Source organism: Phytophthora infestans, genomic scaffold (genome assembly GCF_000142945.1).
Source record: "Phytophthora infestans T30-4 supercont1.22 genomic scaffold, whole genome shotgun sequence".
NCBI classification, from domain to species: Eukaryota; Oomycota; class Peronosporomycetes; order Peronosporales; family Peronosporaceae; genus Phytophthora; species Phytophthora infestans.
Window position 1 is genome coordinate 1,148,697 of NW_003303737.1, and position 16,634 is coordinate 1,165,330.

A 16,634-nucleotide genomic window follows, 5' to 3' on the forward strand; every position below is an offset into this window, starting at 1 on the left:
CATTTTGGACCTGCAAAACGTCGTCTCGCGACTCAGGCGGCTTTCAATCAACCGTGCCACACCGTTAGCACAACAAGAAAGTCGACCAAAAGGCCTCCAGCAAAACACAATACGTAAACTGTAAAGAGGTACAGTTACACTATGTATGTCCATGTCATCAACATACCGAGGCCCGCAGTTCGCTCCAAATCTTGTACCGGTACTGTGAGACATCAGAGACCGGTAAACCGGTTAAAACAATCACAAAGAGATTATGCACTGAACTGTTTACGACGTAATCGCGTCTCTGGCAATCATTACACAGGCAACGCGTGCTTTGACCGCACATTTACGGCAGGAGAAGTACGAATTTACTTGCCATTCACCATGTACTAGGTGCCGTGTAGCCTACACGGCACCTACACTGTAGGTACACTACTTTACAGTAATGTCAAGATGGATTCGTTACAGTACCGGTACGCAACAGTAGCAACAATTGTATGGGTCCGTAAAAATCGGCCATCAATTTCTGGTCAAAGTCAAGTCCTGAACAACAGTCCACCCCGTCAAAGTCTAAATTTCCATTTACCTGTATCCTTAAATAAGACTCAGTTGTGTGTGTGTGTTTTTTTTTTCTTCTTCTCGCTATGCACTTGAAGGGCCTCATGGAGAGTATCAGATTTTAGTGCTTGTTGCCTACCCGACGGTAGAAATGGAGTAAAGGCGCCTTTGTAGCAGTTTAGGCGAGAATAAACAATTCTAATTCTCAGCTTCTAGAGGACAAAATTGCAAAAAACACCGTTTGAAACGGTGTGCAACGCTCAATGCTTAATAGCACCTTTCGGGGCGGGGCGACGCAGCTATGGCGCCAACTAAGGCGAGCGGGTGCGAGGTCGCGTAGCCCGCGAAGCAGGGCCGCGCGGTATTTGCGGAGGCGGGCCCAGCGCCGAGCTCACCAGCGAGCCGCGCATTGCACTTCCCAGTTTAGAGGATCTATTAATCGCGAGCGAAGCGAGCCCCAACTGAGCCCGTTTGTGGCCGATTTTTACAGGACAATTGACGATTGCATCTCCAAGACGATTACGAACGCAAATCGAGCAATCTTCAGGCTTCGAGTCCCCCAACCTCGCAAGCTGATTCCACTCATCTCGTTCAGTGGGCAGTGCCCACTGAACGAGATGTTGGCACATGGCGCCTTTTCAAAAATATCGTTTCTGTTAAAACTTTGAATTTACGGTTGAAACTTTGTGGAAACGTTGCGCTTTGTTTCAGCAATACAAAACAGCCGTTTGTTTGAGGACAACGCATCCAAAACACCAAGTTTTGCAGGATAGCACCTTAGCTTTGTTTTGACTTGGCATTTGTAAGAGCAGCCGGGAGGGATTACCCGGCTCTCCTGTGAAAGGGCATAATATAATGTAAGAGGTCGTTAGCAGCCGCGATTCGCTTGGGTGCGACGTTCCCATTTTTAGGTGACACATCTTCCAGGGACAGATCGTTAAAAGACGATCTGCCGCCTGTTTATGACAGATGTCATCTATGAGGTTTTATCGATGAGGTTTTATTTTTTCACAGTTGTAGCTAACCATGTGAATGGTACACAGTACAGATTTGATACATGAACAATTATCGTCGCTAGACCGTACTTTGTAGTACTAGAAAGGTTTAAAACGCTCGCTGTACTTTTCAAATGCATCTTTTGTAGATGCAAGTGGCGCGACTGTTTCGTACCGACCAACTGGTCACGTTTAGTCACAATGATGGCGGTCGGTAAACAAACAGGACTAAGCCACAAATACAGTACCATATTTACCGGCTCTAGCCGGTTTCAGCTTAGATACGGCAATTGTTTGCACGAGTTATCAGTCCTGAGCGTTTACGAGCTCCAAATCCCTGGATCTGCTGCCATTCTCACGCCATCAGGGATTTTAAACGGCCCCGTTCTATCTCAACGCCACGTGATACTTCAGAACGAAAATTGTTCACTGGGCACAACTCGCCACCAAGAATCGATGAACCGCTACCCTTTTGCCGCAAGACCGACGAGCGATTACCTTGTGAGCCTCGTGCGTCCGCGAGCACCCGCTGGTCGTTACCACGCCAATGTGGTGGGGACCGCGACTCCTTTCGAGGAGGCCGCGATAAGCCCGTGCGATACGCACGCAACAGCTAAGAACCCGCTTGTCGATCATCCGCTGTTGCACGATGAGCTACGAGCCGAAGGCGAGGCCTCAAACGCACTTCTGTCTCTAACTGGGAGGTCGAGCAATAGGCCAACGATGGCGCTGAAGGACATGAACCAAAGCCCAGCCAGACTCATGGAGACACACAAGCGCAAGCGGGAGGTCGCCAACAAATCTCGGCGCAGGGAACAATGTCGGGCCAACCAAGCGCGATACCGAGACAAGCAGAGGAACGCCCAGGTGCAACTTAAGCGAAAAGAGCTGGATACTCTGAAGCGTCGATATCGGGACTTGGCCTCTCGTGAGAGGAGCAACCAAAGTCCGTGGAGTATTGTGGCTGAGGTCTTCCGACTTCTCGAAACCAGTTTCCACTCGCCCTGGCGTGTGGCCAGTATGCAGGAGATGAAGAACCACTCGGAGATTCGCCAAGTCTTGGCCATTCTGGAGCGATCGTTCGCGCACGACGCGGCAATGGGCGAGCTGCGAGGTGCTGACGAGCTGATGGAGCAGCTGCTGCTGTTCTCGCAGTACTTTGGAAAGCCCCACCTGAAGCTCCAGCGGATTGAATCTGTAGCCCCTGGTGTCATGGCTGCACGAGCAAAGCTCAGTATAACGGTGACTGAGTTCACGCTTCGTCATGCGTTTCCTCATTTGGAGGAGCCGGCAAGTGGAGATGACCACGTCCTCCTTTACCAGCGCCTTTTGGGTCAGCGTTTGGAGTGCAACTGCTCGTTGAATTTCCTATTTGACGAAGACAGCGATCGCGTTGTACGCCTGGAGATAAACATCGACTTGGCCTCTACTCTACTTGATGTGCTCGGTAGTCTGACGGACGTATCAAACGTGCTTGAGCATGCTCGAGTTTCGTCCGAGTGTGTCATTGGTGGTGTTTTTGGCAATTGCCGAAGCAGCGACTGCACTAGCTTGTAGAGAGTTTATTTTATCGCTTACCTTTTATAAGTGATCGTGTTGATGTTTTAATTAAATTCTTGCGACATCAATAAGAAGGACGAAAAAAAGCGTTCAAACGGGGAAACCCCGCTAAGGCTGGATTGAAATATCAGTAGACACAAAATCCAAGTACGCTCAAAGCTTCTAATTGCTGTCGTCCGAGAACAGCAGCAAAAGTAGTACGCATTTACTTTCCACATGTCCGCGTACGATTGGTTGGTCTCATCCGCATGTACGGGCGCAACAATCGAATATTTTGAGAGCTTTACCACGACAAGCAGGTTCTTACTAAATAATAATAGTTGTATCCATTCTTGCTTAATGTAGCACATGGTGGCGACGGATCAAGAAGTTGGCGGAAGGTCCGGAAATGATGCACGATCGCAAAATCGGAGCGCTGCACCCTCAGTAAAACGTTGCACGAATGTTGCATGATCTCAAACTTGTGACCTCGTGGAGACTTGGTACACGGTACCAGGTGCTCTGGGAGCCAGTCAGGGCATGACTACTTAGCTTCACTAATGGTGACCTCTAGTTCGTAAAGAACCCAATCTAAGCTTGCTTATAAATACACCAGCCTTACATCTACTATTCTAAGTAGCAAACCGTTCCCTCTGAGGCCGGGAACACGTGGACTAACGCTCACTCGGGTAGTATACGCTTAAGCGCTTCCTCTGTGCAAGGTGCTGTGTGACCCCGTCATACTTGGTACCACTCGTAGTCAATTCTTCACCTTCGCGGGTAGATTGAACTACCTGAATCCTCTGTGCACTCAACGTTTGAGCCCCGATGGACCGAAGTGAGTATCCTGGCTTGAACGACTCCCAGTACGAGTATGTTCGGAAGATGGGAGGCATCTTTGGACAAGATGTCCTCCGCAGCTTGGCGGCGGCGACGCCTGCCGAGCAATACGAACGTGTGGCCGCGTTTGAGACCTACGAGCGTGGTCTCGTCGCTCACGTCCGCGGGAGTTTGGAGGCCGCGATGGCTGCTTTCCAGGCAACCAGGCCTTCGCCGATAAGGCTGGAGGTTACTCGCATTTGAGGGTAAGGAAGGAGATAATCTTCACTTCTGGGTCCGTGAGGTGGGGATTGCCATGAAGGCGGGTCTCATCTCGGACGAGCCACTTCGGGTGGCTTTTGTCCTGTCTAATCTTGGTAGACATGCCTAGCACCAGGGAGACGACATCTCCTGGATGCTTTGCATCCTGGGCTCAGCTGTGTAAACAGCTTCGAGCCGCGTTCTTACCGGCGAACAACGAGTTCCGCCAGCGCTCACTATTTCTCGCGTGTAAGCAACGTAAACGTGAGCTGCAGGAGTACTGACAAGAGATGCGCACGCTGGTGGTATCTCTGGCAGGGGATCCTCTGCCTGAAGGCATCAAGACAACAGTCTTCATGGACGGCCTGAAGGTCGGTCCTGCTCGCACCCAGCTATTCCAGGTGCAAGCGACAACTATGGAGGAGGCGATTCGAATCGCCCTCCAAAACGCGTACAGCCACAAACAGGCTAGTACTCCTCGGGAAGAGGAACATCGCCACGATGAGGATGGCGTTCCTTGGGAGGCGAAACATCTCAGCAATGATGCTGTTGCTCCTGCTGTCACGCAGCCCGTTGATACAGGAGCGCACCGCGATCCCAAGCCCACGGACTGAAGCTCAGCCGAGAGCTTCGACCGCTGCTACAGATGCAGCGGACATGGACACTATCAGCGTGTATGTCCCTCGCAAGTCCTCGGGAAGAAGACAGCCCGTGGACCCCAAGTGGCTCAGGCCACGGACAGGTGGACGAAGACTCCCCGGCCACCAGTAGAGGCGGTACGCTCTACTGAAGAGCGCTAAGGCTTCGTGATGGGTGTGCAGGCTGTGCGCACCACGGGACTTAGCCCAGAGAGACGTGGCTCTCTCAAACCGGTGAAGGGCAGTGAAGGAAGTACCAATGGTCCTCAACGGACCTGAACGTTTGGGTTCGATGAACTCGCGCACCGCGGTGTCACTCGCGGTTCTCGCCATAAACAATATGGCTGTGCCGAACATAAGGCACATCCTGTGGCAAGGCTGAGAAGGGTTTGCCAGGTCAGGTCTGGCAGATTATTGGTGAGTCATGCTCCCACCTCCGTCATGCCTTGGACGTCTGATACAGACCGCCAGGTCGCAGAAGCATCACGGAGCTGTCAACGCGCCGACAGCTCTGCGTACAGCAAGACCATGCTCCGCTGCGGCAATGCCACGGGCATGGGTCTTTTGCCCAGCGTGTGGACCTGCTACACTAGCAGCGCTCAACGCCGAAGGTCGTCGCGCCGTACGGGCTTCGACAGTGGCTATGCATATTAGCGCTAACCAGGTGGGTAGCTTAGAACCACACGATCACCCTGACCTTAACTGAAGAGGAAGACGCTGGATGCGCTTCCTGTGTGGGTAGCACAGTACCACACGCAGCCGCCCATACTACAACTGAAGAGGAAGGCATTGGCCATGCTTCCTGTGTGCGTAACACAGTACCACACCTAGTCGCCCAGACTATAACTTAGAGAAGAAGGCATTGGACATGCCGCCTGTGTGAGTAACAAAGTGCCACACGAGGTCTTGCGTGCCTCTGATGTCGTCAACGAGACATCCTGACTTGGGTAACGAAGTGCCACGTCACGTTAGCCGTCGCAAGTCGGGTCTGAACCTTGTTCAGGCCGACGCGACTTGGAGTCCAGGGCCCGGACTCCTCTGATTCGGTCGGTGGACACCAACTCTGTCCGGTGTGTGTGCGGGTCTGCCACGCCAGCAAGTTCCGCAAGCAGCGAAGCAGCTTCAGGAGACCGACATTCGGTGCTCCGAGCGTGGGTAACAGAGTTCCACGCAAGGTCACTCAGACCAAAACTGATAAGGAAGTCGCTGTATGCGCTTTCGGTGCGGGTAACATAGCTCCAGACATCAAGGCGAGTAACACAGTTTCGCAACCAAGGTGGGTAATAGGGCTCCACAACTAAGGCGGGTAACATAGTTTCGCACACAGAGCCATTGTCTCGAGGCGCGAGGCTGTCTTGACCTCGCCAGACGTGAGCAACTCGCTCGACGTCAAGCTGCGCAGACTCAAACTGCTAACGCGGTCGTCCATACCGGCGCAGTGCACGAGGCAGGTAGCCGTCGTGCTGCCAGTGGCTATCACAAGCCACGAGAGACTCAACGGTCTCAAGTGTAACTGGAGGAGAGGCTCGGAAATACCTTACCTCCCTGGTCTTGAGGTAAGACCAAGTTCCTTACGTCACCAGGCGTCGATGTAGATCGACTGCAGGCGGGAGGCAAACAGGGCTAGAGCTGCAAAAGCTCTAGCCAAACAAGACAGAATGGCGACGGAGGCCACTGACGCTAGATGCCTCGGAATCGCTGAGCGCACCAGCAGTGTTGTGGTAGCATGCAACCACACACTAGGTGAAGCGCGGACGTGGTGCAATCACCGCACGGGCCCCTTGATCATGAACGACCTATCGAGTAGGGTGAACGGAACGTCTCACCCGCCGATAAAGCGGATGTGGTACGTGATGTACGCAACGTGCCGGGTATAATGGACCGTGGAGCCATAACCCAAGTGTGGTGCACGAGTGCACACACAACTGACCAGGTGGTGGTCGAGGCAACGCACGCAGTCGTAACTGGTACCGCGCCAAACATCACACCGTGGTGATGGCTGCTTGCCTCACCATGGTTCGGTACCGCATGGGTACTCGGTGTCAAGGCCAGCCACCAACGCCACAGTAGCATGGTGGTGAGATATGCCCCACCACGGTCGAGTATCAAGGTACATGGTGTCTATGACAGACACTGGTATGGGTGCAAAGGATATGCGCCATACCCTAACCACGACCCGATGCTGCTCTTGGCGTATGCGTTGTGAGTCAGTGCACGTACCGCGCATCGTCACTGGCTGCTGTCGAGCAGCCTGCCGGAAGTTTCACGTGATGAACTCGTCGTGCATGACACACATGAAGTGCACTGAGCACTTATGGTAGCTGTGGTACGTGTCGTACACAGTTTACATGGTGTATTGGTCCATGGACCTGTACACTGTGCTTGCACATGCGTCGTGCATGATGCGAGCACTGGCCATGAATCAGTTCAGGCGATAACACAACAGAAGTATCTGCCACCAAACATGGCAGCTTGTGATGGGCGTACCGCACCAAAGGTTAGTACCGCACGGTACATGGTGTCGATGGGAGACACCTGCACCACGAATGAGTATCATCACGGTACACGGTGGCGATGAAGGACACCTACGCGCCGCTGGCATGACGGCCACTACGCAAAGAGAGCTTGGCAGCTCCGCCCGCAAGGATGGTTTCTTGCTAGAGCCAAAGACATGGCCCGAGGTGATCTGAGAACTTCCTCTAGTGCTATTTGCTAGAGCCAAAGGCATGGACCGAGGTGATCTGAGAACTTCCTCTAGTGCTGGGGCAGGTGTTGCCCTTCGTTCCTCGCGGGAAACACCGTGCTCCGGACGCGTTCGCGAGGACTGTCGTGTCCTCTGGTGCAAACTGTGGGCGAATGCCACACGTTCGGATGTTATTGCACCCTGTACGCCCGCTAGCGCAGGAGCTAAGGCAGCTCTGAGTGTAGGCTTTGCGGACACCACAGTTGTGAGCATAGGTATGCAAAGCGCAGTAAACTTTGGGATCACAAGTCACTGTGAGTGTGAGTGAGAGCCGCGACAGTCTCGTGGCTGCTCAGTGTGAGAATTTACCTTTAAGTGTTATAACTATCTCATTTCTGATTGGAGAATCAGGTGATTCTCAGCTAAGTGGGGAGGATGTAACGAAGTACAATCCAGTGTACCCTCAAATTTTCTTAAGAGTGACCCGTCACTCTTGTGGACACCTGGTACACGGTACCAGGTGCTCTAGGAGCCAGACAGGGCATGACTACTTAACTCCACTATAGGTGACCTCTAGTTCGTAAGAAACCCAAGCAAAGCTTACTTATAAACATACCAGTCCTAAATTAACTCGTCTAAGTAGCAAACCGTTCCCGCCGAGGTCAAGGGCACGTGAACTAACGTTCACTGGGGTAGTAAATACCCTTGACCCTTTAGCTACTGAGCCTTTGCTATGGGTCCAATGGGACCTCTACCAAAACCCAATACAAATCGTCGCTCATAATTTGTATACATTTGTTGGAAAATTATGATGTAGAGGTCTATGTGCACCCCTACCATAACATAAAATCTCCGACCTCCGATTTTCTCCGACGGGGGTAAAGTCAGTCTACATTTATGTTAATTTACGTAAAGTTGTGTGAACACTGTGTTAGGGTAGGGGAGCTAAATTGAGATCTGTTGTAAGCAAAAATACGGTTTGAGGACGTTTGTAGGCAAATATGCAGCCGGACTCACAGGCGCTAAAACGGCCTGTGGGCCGAGAAAACAGATATTTTCTATTTATGCATGTTTTTAGGCCGGGAGGCTTGTGCACTCGCCACGGCAAATTGACTAATGAGGGCCCCACCCAAGAATCGGAGCCCTTTTTACGACAACGCTATGTGTAACTACACAATAAAATCACTGGCTACGTAGGTAAAACCCCACAGCCAAGGTTTTATTCAAATGAGTGGCTTGTGCAGCCGCAAATTCCACCAGAGGCTCACTATCGATTTTTTTCCTCGCAGGGCTCAAGTCATCTCATGACCCGGACCTTATGGTTCTCTTCATGTTTGTATATGTGTCTATGTGCGATAAGCAGCCGCCTCTGCTCCTTATGCGTGGTGTGCTAGCTTGCGTTGAGGTTAACATTGCCGTTCCGAATGGAGATAAGCTTTGTGTTTAGCGCTGCACTTAAATTCATGTTTGGATCGTAACGAGGTGAACTTTGCTGTTCCATTTGGAGGTTAAGCTTAGTGTTCAATACTACTACCACTGTATACTAACTAGCTATTGAGACTAAACACGTAATACACCCTGTATTAGCTCCCTATCCCTTATCGTTTCTTATGCCTCGGTGTTATTCAGCGTGCTGTCCTCCACAGCCTCGTCTTCAATGAAGGTCTTGCGAACAAGTAGGCGGCGCTCCTTTTCAAAGGCAGCGACTACGGTGCGGTTTAAATGTTTGCGCGGCTCCCACGTTGGCTCCCACTCCACCAGGTAGTACGTTCTGCGGTTTTCGCGCTTCCAGTTCAGCAGTTTGCGAACGTAGTGCTGCTTCTCGCCGTCAAGCTTCTCTTCCGCGTTTTGATCGGCCTCATTATCAGACAGATCATCGTCAGCAGAGGGGGGTACAAGCCACGCTCGAACGTCGTCGAGACCGAAACGCCGCTTCTTTTGCTTGGCCAAGGATGAGATGACGACGTCGATGGCTTCAGGAAGTAGCGCCGGCGAGGCGATGGTCGTATTCATGGTAAGGCGTAGATGACGGATGGCTTCGTCACTAACCCGAATCTTGTTAAGCTTGGATGCAGAAACACACAGCTTCTTGAACTCTCTGGTCGAGCTGATAGCGTTCTTGACAGGCTTGATGGATGGCATGATACGGGTGGAGGAAGAAAGAAAAATGAGCGACAGGATTAAAGGATTAAGCCGACAAATGCGATCAATGGACGGAGTGACGCTTGTACGTAATTACGTGGTCGAAACCACATCTAAGATGTTTGTTGTGTGAGGTGGAGCAGGGTCTTGTATGCAGCCTCCAGCTTGAAGGCGCCTATAGCGGTTTATGTGATCGTTGAGGTGGCCGCTCTTGTGGAGTTTGCGCATTGTCTTCAGCACGTTTTGGGCCCCGCGAGCTGTGATGCCCCGCTCGCGAAGGTATGTTAACAGCGCTTCCTCTGCTCTGGTTTCTTGCCTCATAACCTCGTCTCTGTATTGTGGTAACTTCTCATTCAGTACAAAGCCGTCCGGAAGAAATAGTTTCATGAAGGCGACAATCTACTTGTTGGTTGAGCGCATATGCTTGCTTGAAGCGTCCGTCGAGCACCACAGACGAGGTTTTTGTGCGTACCAAGTAAACCACGCATCTTTCAGTCCGACAGCATCAGAGGTACGGCGTCGCTTGACCGGTGATGTGTTTGTATCCGCATCTTGACTAATCTCGATTGACGTTCTTTTCTTTTCTTGCTTGTTGTAAGCCTTAGCCTCCATTACCGACAGACGCATGTCGAGCTTCTGATTTACTTGAATTAACTGCTCAATCAATGATGCTTGGTGAAGATACATGGGGTGTTTGGTGAAATCGGTTGACGTTTCTTGAACAGCAGCGCTTTGCTTTACGTCAGATAATCGTGGATCTCGAGCCAGGTACGATGACCACGAGAGCAAGTCATTGCATGAGAACCCTTTGGCTCTGGTACAAGCTTCGATGCGCTGGATCACCGGGCTATCCGACGCTTGTGTCTTAAGCAGAGGATAGTGTTTCAACAGGTACGCCATCAGTTTGTCGCGTACACGGTCATTGATATTGTGTTGTGACGTCTCCAGACCACACGAGACGACAAAGAGTGCTGAGGCGACAGATTGAATCTTCAGCTGTGTGTCGGAATCGAAGATGTCCAGCGAAAGCAGATGAACTGGCGTCTCAGGGTCATGACTACTCAATACTCGAGCGACTTTGTGGTCTTCTGACGGGGTGTTGAAGACGTAAGCAAAGACTTTGTTTGTCGCCGTCATATTCCACGCTCCTCTGTCGAAGATCCACTGCACACACATTCCAGCACCGTTGGCATGCTGAGCGCCCTCGCGTCTGAAGGAATGCGACGTCAAGCGCTCAGTGACACCTGCCTTCTTAGCTACTCTCTCCAAAACGCGATTGACGTAGCTGTGGATTCCAGATGCTGCTTCGGTCGCTTTGGTCTCACTGTCAGTGTTTTTCATGGATTCAGCTCCCGCGACGTCTTCTGGGTGATCGATCAGGTCAATCAGCGGGGCCGACGGTGTCAACGATGTATGCGCGCGCGCTTGTTGTTCTGGAAGCTGGTTCAAGAGTGATACACTGGGAGAAGCCTGTGTAATAAGTGGCAATGCAATAGCAAGAAGCGGACACGTGACAAAGTCGTCGTCCGGACACAGCGAAAGACCCTGTTCTTCAGACGTCTTGACACGAATGAATCGGACAAAGAAAATGTCCCCCGAGCCAACAGATAGGTTTGTCCTGTGAAGAAGAGTGAGATCTGACGCTCGTCCGAGCAGATACCAGAGGAAACAGAGCAGAGCAGCATCCTGGTAGTCCGCAGAGGTAACCGCTGTCGAATACAGATAAACGAGCATCTTCTTCAACGCTTGCTTGGTACACGCCGGCGCTTTGTTGACGAAAACCCCTGATTCTCTCTTCATGCAATAACGTTCCAAAACTTGTCCTTTCATAAGTAGAGTCTTCTCAAGAGCTGCTCGATGCTGGGGGAACTTCTCCAAAAGCCAATTCTTGGCCTGACGATAGTACTGCATCACTGAATGGCGTGCCAAGAGCTGACCTTTGCGCCCTTCCTTAAAGGCTAGATGCATGCCAAACTTGTCGACCACCGTTGTTAGGATTAGCGCTGCATTCTCGCGCTGCATGCTCGCTTCCAGATAATCCCACGTGATGTCTTCATCCTCTACAAACTTCTTGAGCGACCGTGCTGCAGACTCGCGAGCTCGCTTCGTGTTGGTAGGTGCGAGGTCTTTTAAACTCATTCTTGGCGGTCGGAAGTGTCGGAGCCTGCAGGTTATTTACGAAATATGCAAATGACTTGCAATTAGTAGGGGGATATTTATATCTTTGGTGGTCCCTCCGACTTGATACGTCGGCGGCGTGGTTCTCTTGCCATCACGTACTCTCGCCGTCAATAATTGGCCTAAAATCGGACTGATACATGATTTGATTCGTCTAAACGACATTTTAACTCGTATCTCTACTTTTATTGGATAATATTATTAATAGTAAAACAAGTATGGTCGTAGATTTAATGATATTCATCCATATAACGGCAACTTTTGCAAATCATTTGACTCTATTATGCCCAATTGCGGCTTAGAAGTTTTATGGTAGAGGTCTATCCGGACCTCTACGAAGGGCAAATCCGCCCAGTAGCTAAATATTTAACGAACCAGTAGAAATAGTTGTCGTCTTCCTCAAGCACTTCCGCTGTGCAAGGTGCTATGTGACCTTGTCACACCTGCTGAGCAGCTTTGCAATCTTAGAGACATGTTGCACGAATGCTGTATGATCTCAAAACGGAGCCAGCCTAACACAGTTCTTCAAACTGTGAATTAGCTGAAACCATCGCAATAGAAATTTGGAAACACATGACTTTTCAAATTTGAAGATTTTTGCTCGATTCACTCAAGTTTATGATTGTGCACGGCGTCTACCTTCTTAATACGCTCATCATGTTGTCAACTGTGACAGCCTAGAACAACTACACCGCTAACTCTAATAAGTTATTCCATGACTAATTATGGTTTTTGGTTGGAGCACAGAATTTTGATAATTTAGTCTTCCGTTTTGTTAGAACTGCCCGTTCATTTTTCAAACCAAGCTTACTAGAATAAAGCAATTGCCGAGGCCTGGTGTTTTGCTTAGAATTGATGTGTTTTGCAAATACCCCAAATTTGTGACGTCACTAAATCGCACGTCTTTGTTACGCGATAGGTCCAAAATTTTATGGCTGCTGATTGGCTCCTCGCCATTATTTAAGTATGTCCTGTAAAAGCTCTGTGAGAACCACCATAATCGTACAATTCACATGCATGCATCTGTTGGTAACTAATACTACACGCTACGTGCACAGTACGTTGTACAGCCGTACAAGGCTAAATGATAATCTCAGCTGTGTGCAACCTACTCAACGAAGGCAAAAATGGAACTAATCCTTGATTACTGTGTCACAGGTTTACGGTGTCACGCGTCATAGTTGGACATGATCGACCGCGACATAACTCAATTTTCTAGCAGAATGGCAAGCCGATACGAGACTCCTGGACTTCGCTTCCACCACTTCGAGCAAGCAAGAGCAAGACTTAGCGACAACTTGGTTGGCCTTGTAGCTCCGCGCGCTCAAGGAACCGATCGAGACTCTAGCAATGTAATGTTCTCACAGCTGCTGTAACAGCTGTTGGTACAGCCGCTGCGTGAACAAGAGGCTGAGATGGATTCTTCATCCACAAGACTACTGGTATCCCTACATGATGGCTGCTAGCGTTTGTTCTGATCTCACAGCTGCATGTTGACTAGTGGAGTCTCGACTCGAGACTCTCGAGCGAGCTCCACTTGCATTGATTCGTGTCTTTAGTTTTTCGATCATTCTGCACTTTGCTCAATACAACTCAGTTACTCTGACAGCGCCGTGGTCCAACATTATAAGCAAATTGACGACGCGTGGCAACAATGAGGAGACAACATCAAAGCACATATCGCTCACAGATGAGTGGTCGCAGGGTCCAAGGCAAAAAAATCTTTACGAGCATCAGACCATACACGTATCAGCATCGAACACCCGGGCGGGGCCAATGAGTCCAGGTTCAGATCAAGAAAAGGTGGGGCTGAAACGGAAGTGTATGAGGTCGGAAATTCGTCGAGAACAATGCCGAGCAAATCAAGCTCGGTACCGAAACAAGCAACGCAACCTTCAGCTGCGACTGGAGGCAAGCGTCGAAGAGCTGCGCCAAGAGCTATGTCATTTGAAGCGCAGGCGACAGGATATTGTACTCGCCGAGAAAACGGATCAAAATCCCTGGATCATCGTGGCTGAAGTATTCCGTATCCTCCAAAATAGCTTCCGCAGCCCCTGGAACCTTGAGAATGATGAGGCCATGAAAAATGACATCGAAACTCGAAAGAACCTAGATTTTGTACAGAAAACTTTCACGGCCGATGTGGCAATGGGAGACCTCAATGGAATCGACGAGCTGATCAGTCGATGGCGGCGGTACTCGCAGTACTTTGGTGATGCACGTATTTATCTCCAGCATGTGGAGTGGCTAGCTCCAGGTGTGATGACGGCTACTGCGAGACTCCATGTGACTATCTCAGAGCTCATCGTGCGCTTCGCGTTTCCGCATCTGTCGGAGATCGAACCAGTCAGTAAATATGACATAAACCCTCCGCTGCGTGAAAGACTCAAGGGGCAACACCTTGATTGTAGCATCTCGATTGATTTTCACTTTGACGCAGATAGTGGTCGTGTGACGCGATTAGAACCTCGCGTTGATGTGATGCCGGCGTTGCTTCGGATGCTTGGTGATCCCAGTGACGTGGCGGAGGTGTGCTATCCGTGAGGATGCTTGATAAGCTTAGCTCGTTAATTTGCAAGCTAGTTTTTAGTGTGTAATGTTACTATTTTGCTTGTTTAATGACGTGACCGAGCGGATCATTTTTTAGCCGCTTCACACCAGAGATAATTCATTTGTATGTTAATGCGGTAAGCTTTGAGCGTCGAAGTTCTCAACGCAGTATAGGTATCAAAACCACAGCGATGTTTATCCTAACAAAAAGTGCGAACAAGTTACGTTTTTAGCATACTAAATTATTGCTAATACATGATCGCCTGAAACGGCATGTATGAGCTGAAGTCGTAATTCATAATCTAACTTATACCTGCTCTTGAGCTTCATGATGAGGTCGACGGACCATACGACGCTTACTATAAGATGCTGTAAATCCGCACTGTAAAAATCCTGGCAAACATCGCTGGCTGCGCACCTGGCGTAATGTTGCAGGACGACTTCTTTTCATGCTCCTAAGTTGCTAAAATGACAAGCATTGCTGGTTGCGCAACTTAAGCGTAAGGTTGCAGGATGACAAACTTTTCGCGACAGTTCTTCTAGCTGCAAATTACTACAAGTGTGGTAAGTATTATAAATGCCTATTTATTATAATATAATAGCTTTAGCAAATCAATACAAATAATTATGATTGCCTGAAATATTGGACAGCCCAATCCGATCGGTCGCGGTATCTGAAGTACAATAGCTGAAGTCGGTAGCGTAGACCCTGAGGGTCGCTCCTGTCACGGTGGTTCTTAACAGCTGTCTCGCGTGTCATCCCATGGCAATGTAAATTGAGCTGTGACATGGCGTGGTTAAGAATCGAAACGCGCCATTATGCCAAGATGAAAACTATTTCTAGTGCCCGCTGGTTTCTTGCTCTCGTCGGTGCGTGTTTTGTAACGATGACGGGAAATATACCACCCCAATATTGCAACCCTAGGATGCGGGTTAGCATCCAAGACCGAGCTTCGAGGCAAGATGCTGATAAAAAAAAATCACGCTCCGCACTATACGTTCTCCTAACACTTTGCGTAGCAAACAAACATTTTGATACAATAAAATTCGACGCGTGAGTAAACAACTATAATATTTCGGGTCGGTAAAAACAGCGATTATCTTCAGATTTCAATACTCATACCATAGAATGAAAATAGACCTGAGGGTCGCTCCTGTCACGGTGTTTCTTAACCACTGCCTTGCGTGTCATCCCATGGCAATATAAATTGAGCCCTGACATGGCGTGGTTAAGAATCGAAACGCCCTGCCATTATGCCAAGATGAAAACTATTTCTAGAGCGAGGTAAAAGTGATGGCAATTGCACTTTGCAATGGGCCGTTTCATTCTCTTTAAAATCTAGCCCTATCAAACTTTTATCCAATCCGATTACAGTATTTCTTGCCGGTTTGTGCAACGGCAAGAAAAACGCACAATTTCGTCGAGATCCAGAAAGTAAACATCTTTTCGTAACCACTTACAGCATCACCGGCAAACGATTTCATTTGGAGGAGGCCAGCAGATAATGCGGCTGCGAAGCAGGCGTAGGAAATGAGTGTCAGCATTTTGTTTTTAGATCATGCATAAGGCTGAATTATAAACTACTATTCTACTTTAAAAACATATTTTGAAACAATTTGAAGAGGCCTCTGTTGATAAATCAGCAAACTCGTCCACGGTAATCACGCCGCTTCCGATGACAGGTCGTTTTAAAGCACTTGGCTGTTAGCCCGTATTTTGCATCATTTCCTATTTGTAAGAGTTATGCACTCTTACAGGTAAGGATTACCAACTGATGAGTGGTTTAAATCCTGCCATGGCAGAATCACCTAAGCCCCATTTCCAGCCTCACGTACAAACGATTGTTCTCTAAAACATAATATTTTTTCGGAGAATAAAGTGTATCCTCTGTTGTTATTTACTGCTAGAAAACAAGTTGCACTAAAAATATGACGCGAGACAGACGCGTTGCCAAGATCTGAAGCAGACTCTAACCGGTCCCGATAGCTAAACAGTTGAGTACTAAGGTACGTAATTGCAGAAACTCCCGAGATGTCGTCGGCCCCTCGCATACCTTGTCTGAGCTTTTACAAGGATCCAATACAGCGGCGTTGTCTGAAACGTGGGGAACAAGGAAAAATTATACATCCCATGTCTCATCCGGATGGTAACGCCCACAACATCTGACTCATACTAGTCACCGACATACGAAGCCAGACGGTGATTTCTACGGAAGACTAGGTGAAAAAAGATATAGTTGAATTGCTGTGAGAAGAACTATAAAATACTGATGAAAAGTCGAAGAGAGT

The 16,634-nt window shown here is 49.4% G+C and overlaps 2 protein-coding genes across 2 annotated transcripts; both read left to right on the top strand.

Annotated features, from left to right (window-relative positions):
- Positions 1-1,859: 1,859 nt before the first annotated feature.
- On the top strand, positions 1,860-3,092 carry PITG_11668 (bzip transcription factor; the record flags this gene model as incomplete). The annotated part of the gene is made up of 1 exon (XM_002901161.1): positions 1,860-3,092. The coding sequence occupies one exon, from the start codon at positions 1,992-1,994 to the stop codon at positions 3,090-3,092; it is 1,101 nt and encodes a 366-aa protein (XP_002901207.1).
- A 10,287-nt stretch (positions 3,093-13,379) lies between these two features.
- PITG_11671 (bzip transcription factor) lies at positions 13,380-14,339 on the top strand (the record flags this gene model as incomplete). Its single annotated transcript, XM_002901162.1, has 1 exon — positions 13,380-14,339. The coding sequence occupies one exon, from the start codon at positions 13,572-13,574 to the stop codon at positions 14,337-14,339; it is 768 nt and encodes a 255-aa protein (XP_002901208.1).
- Between the last annotated feature and the right edge of the window lie 2,295 nt (positions 14,340-16,634).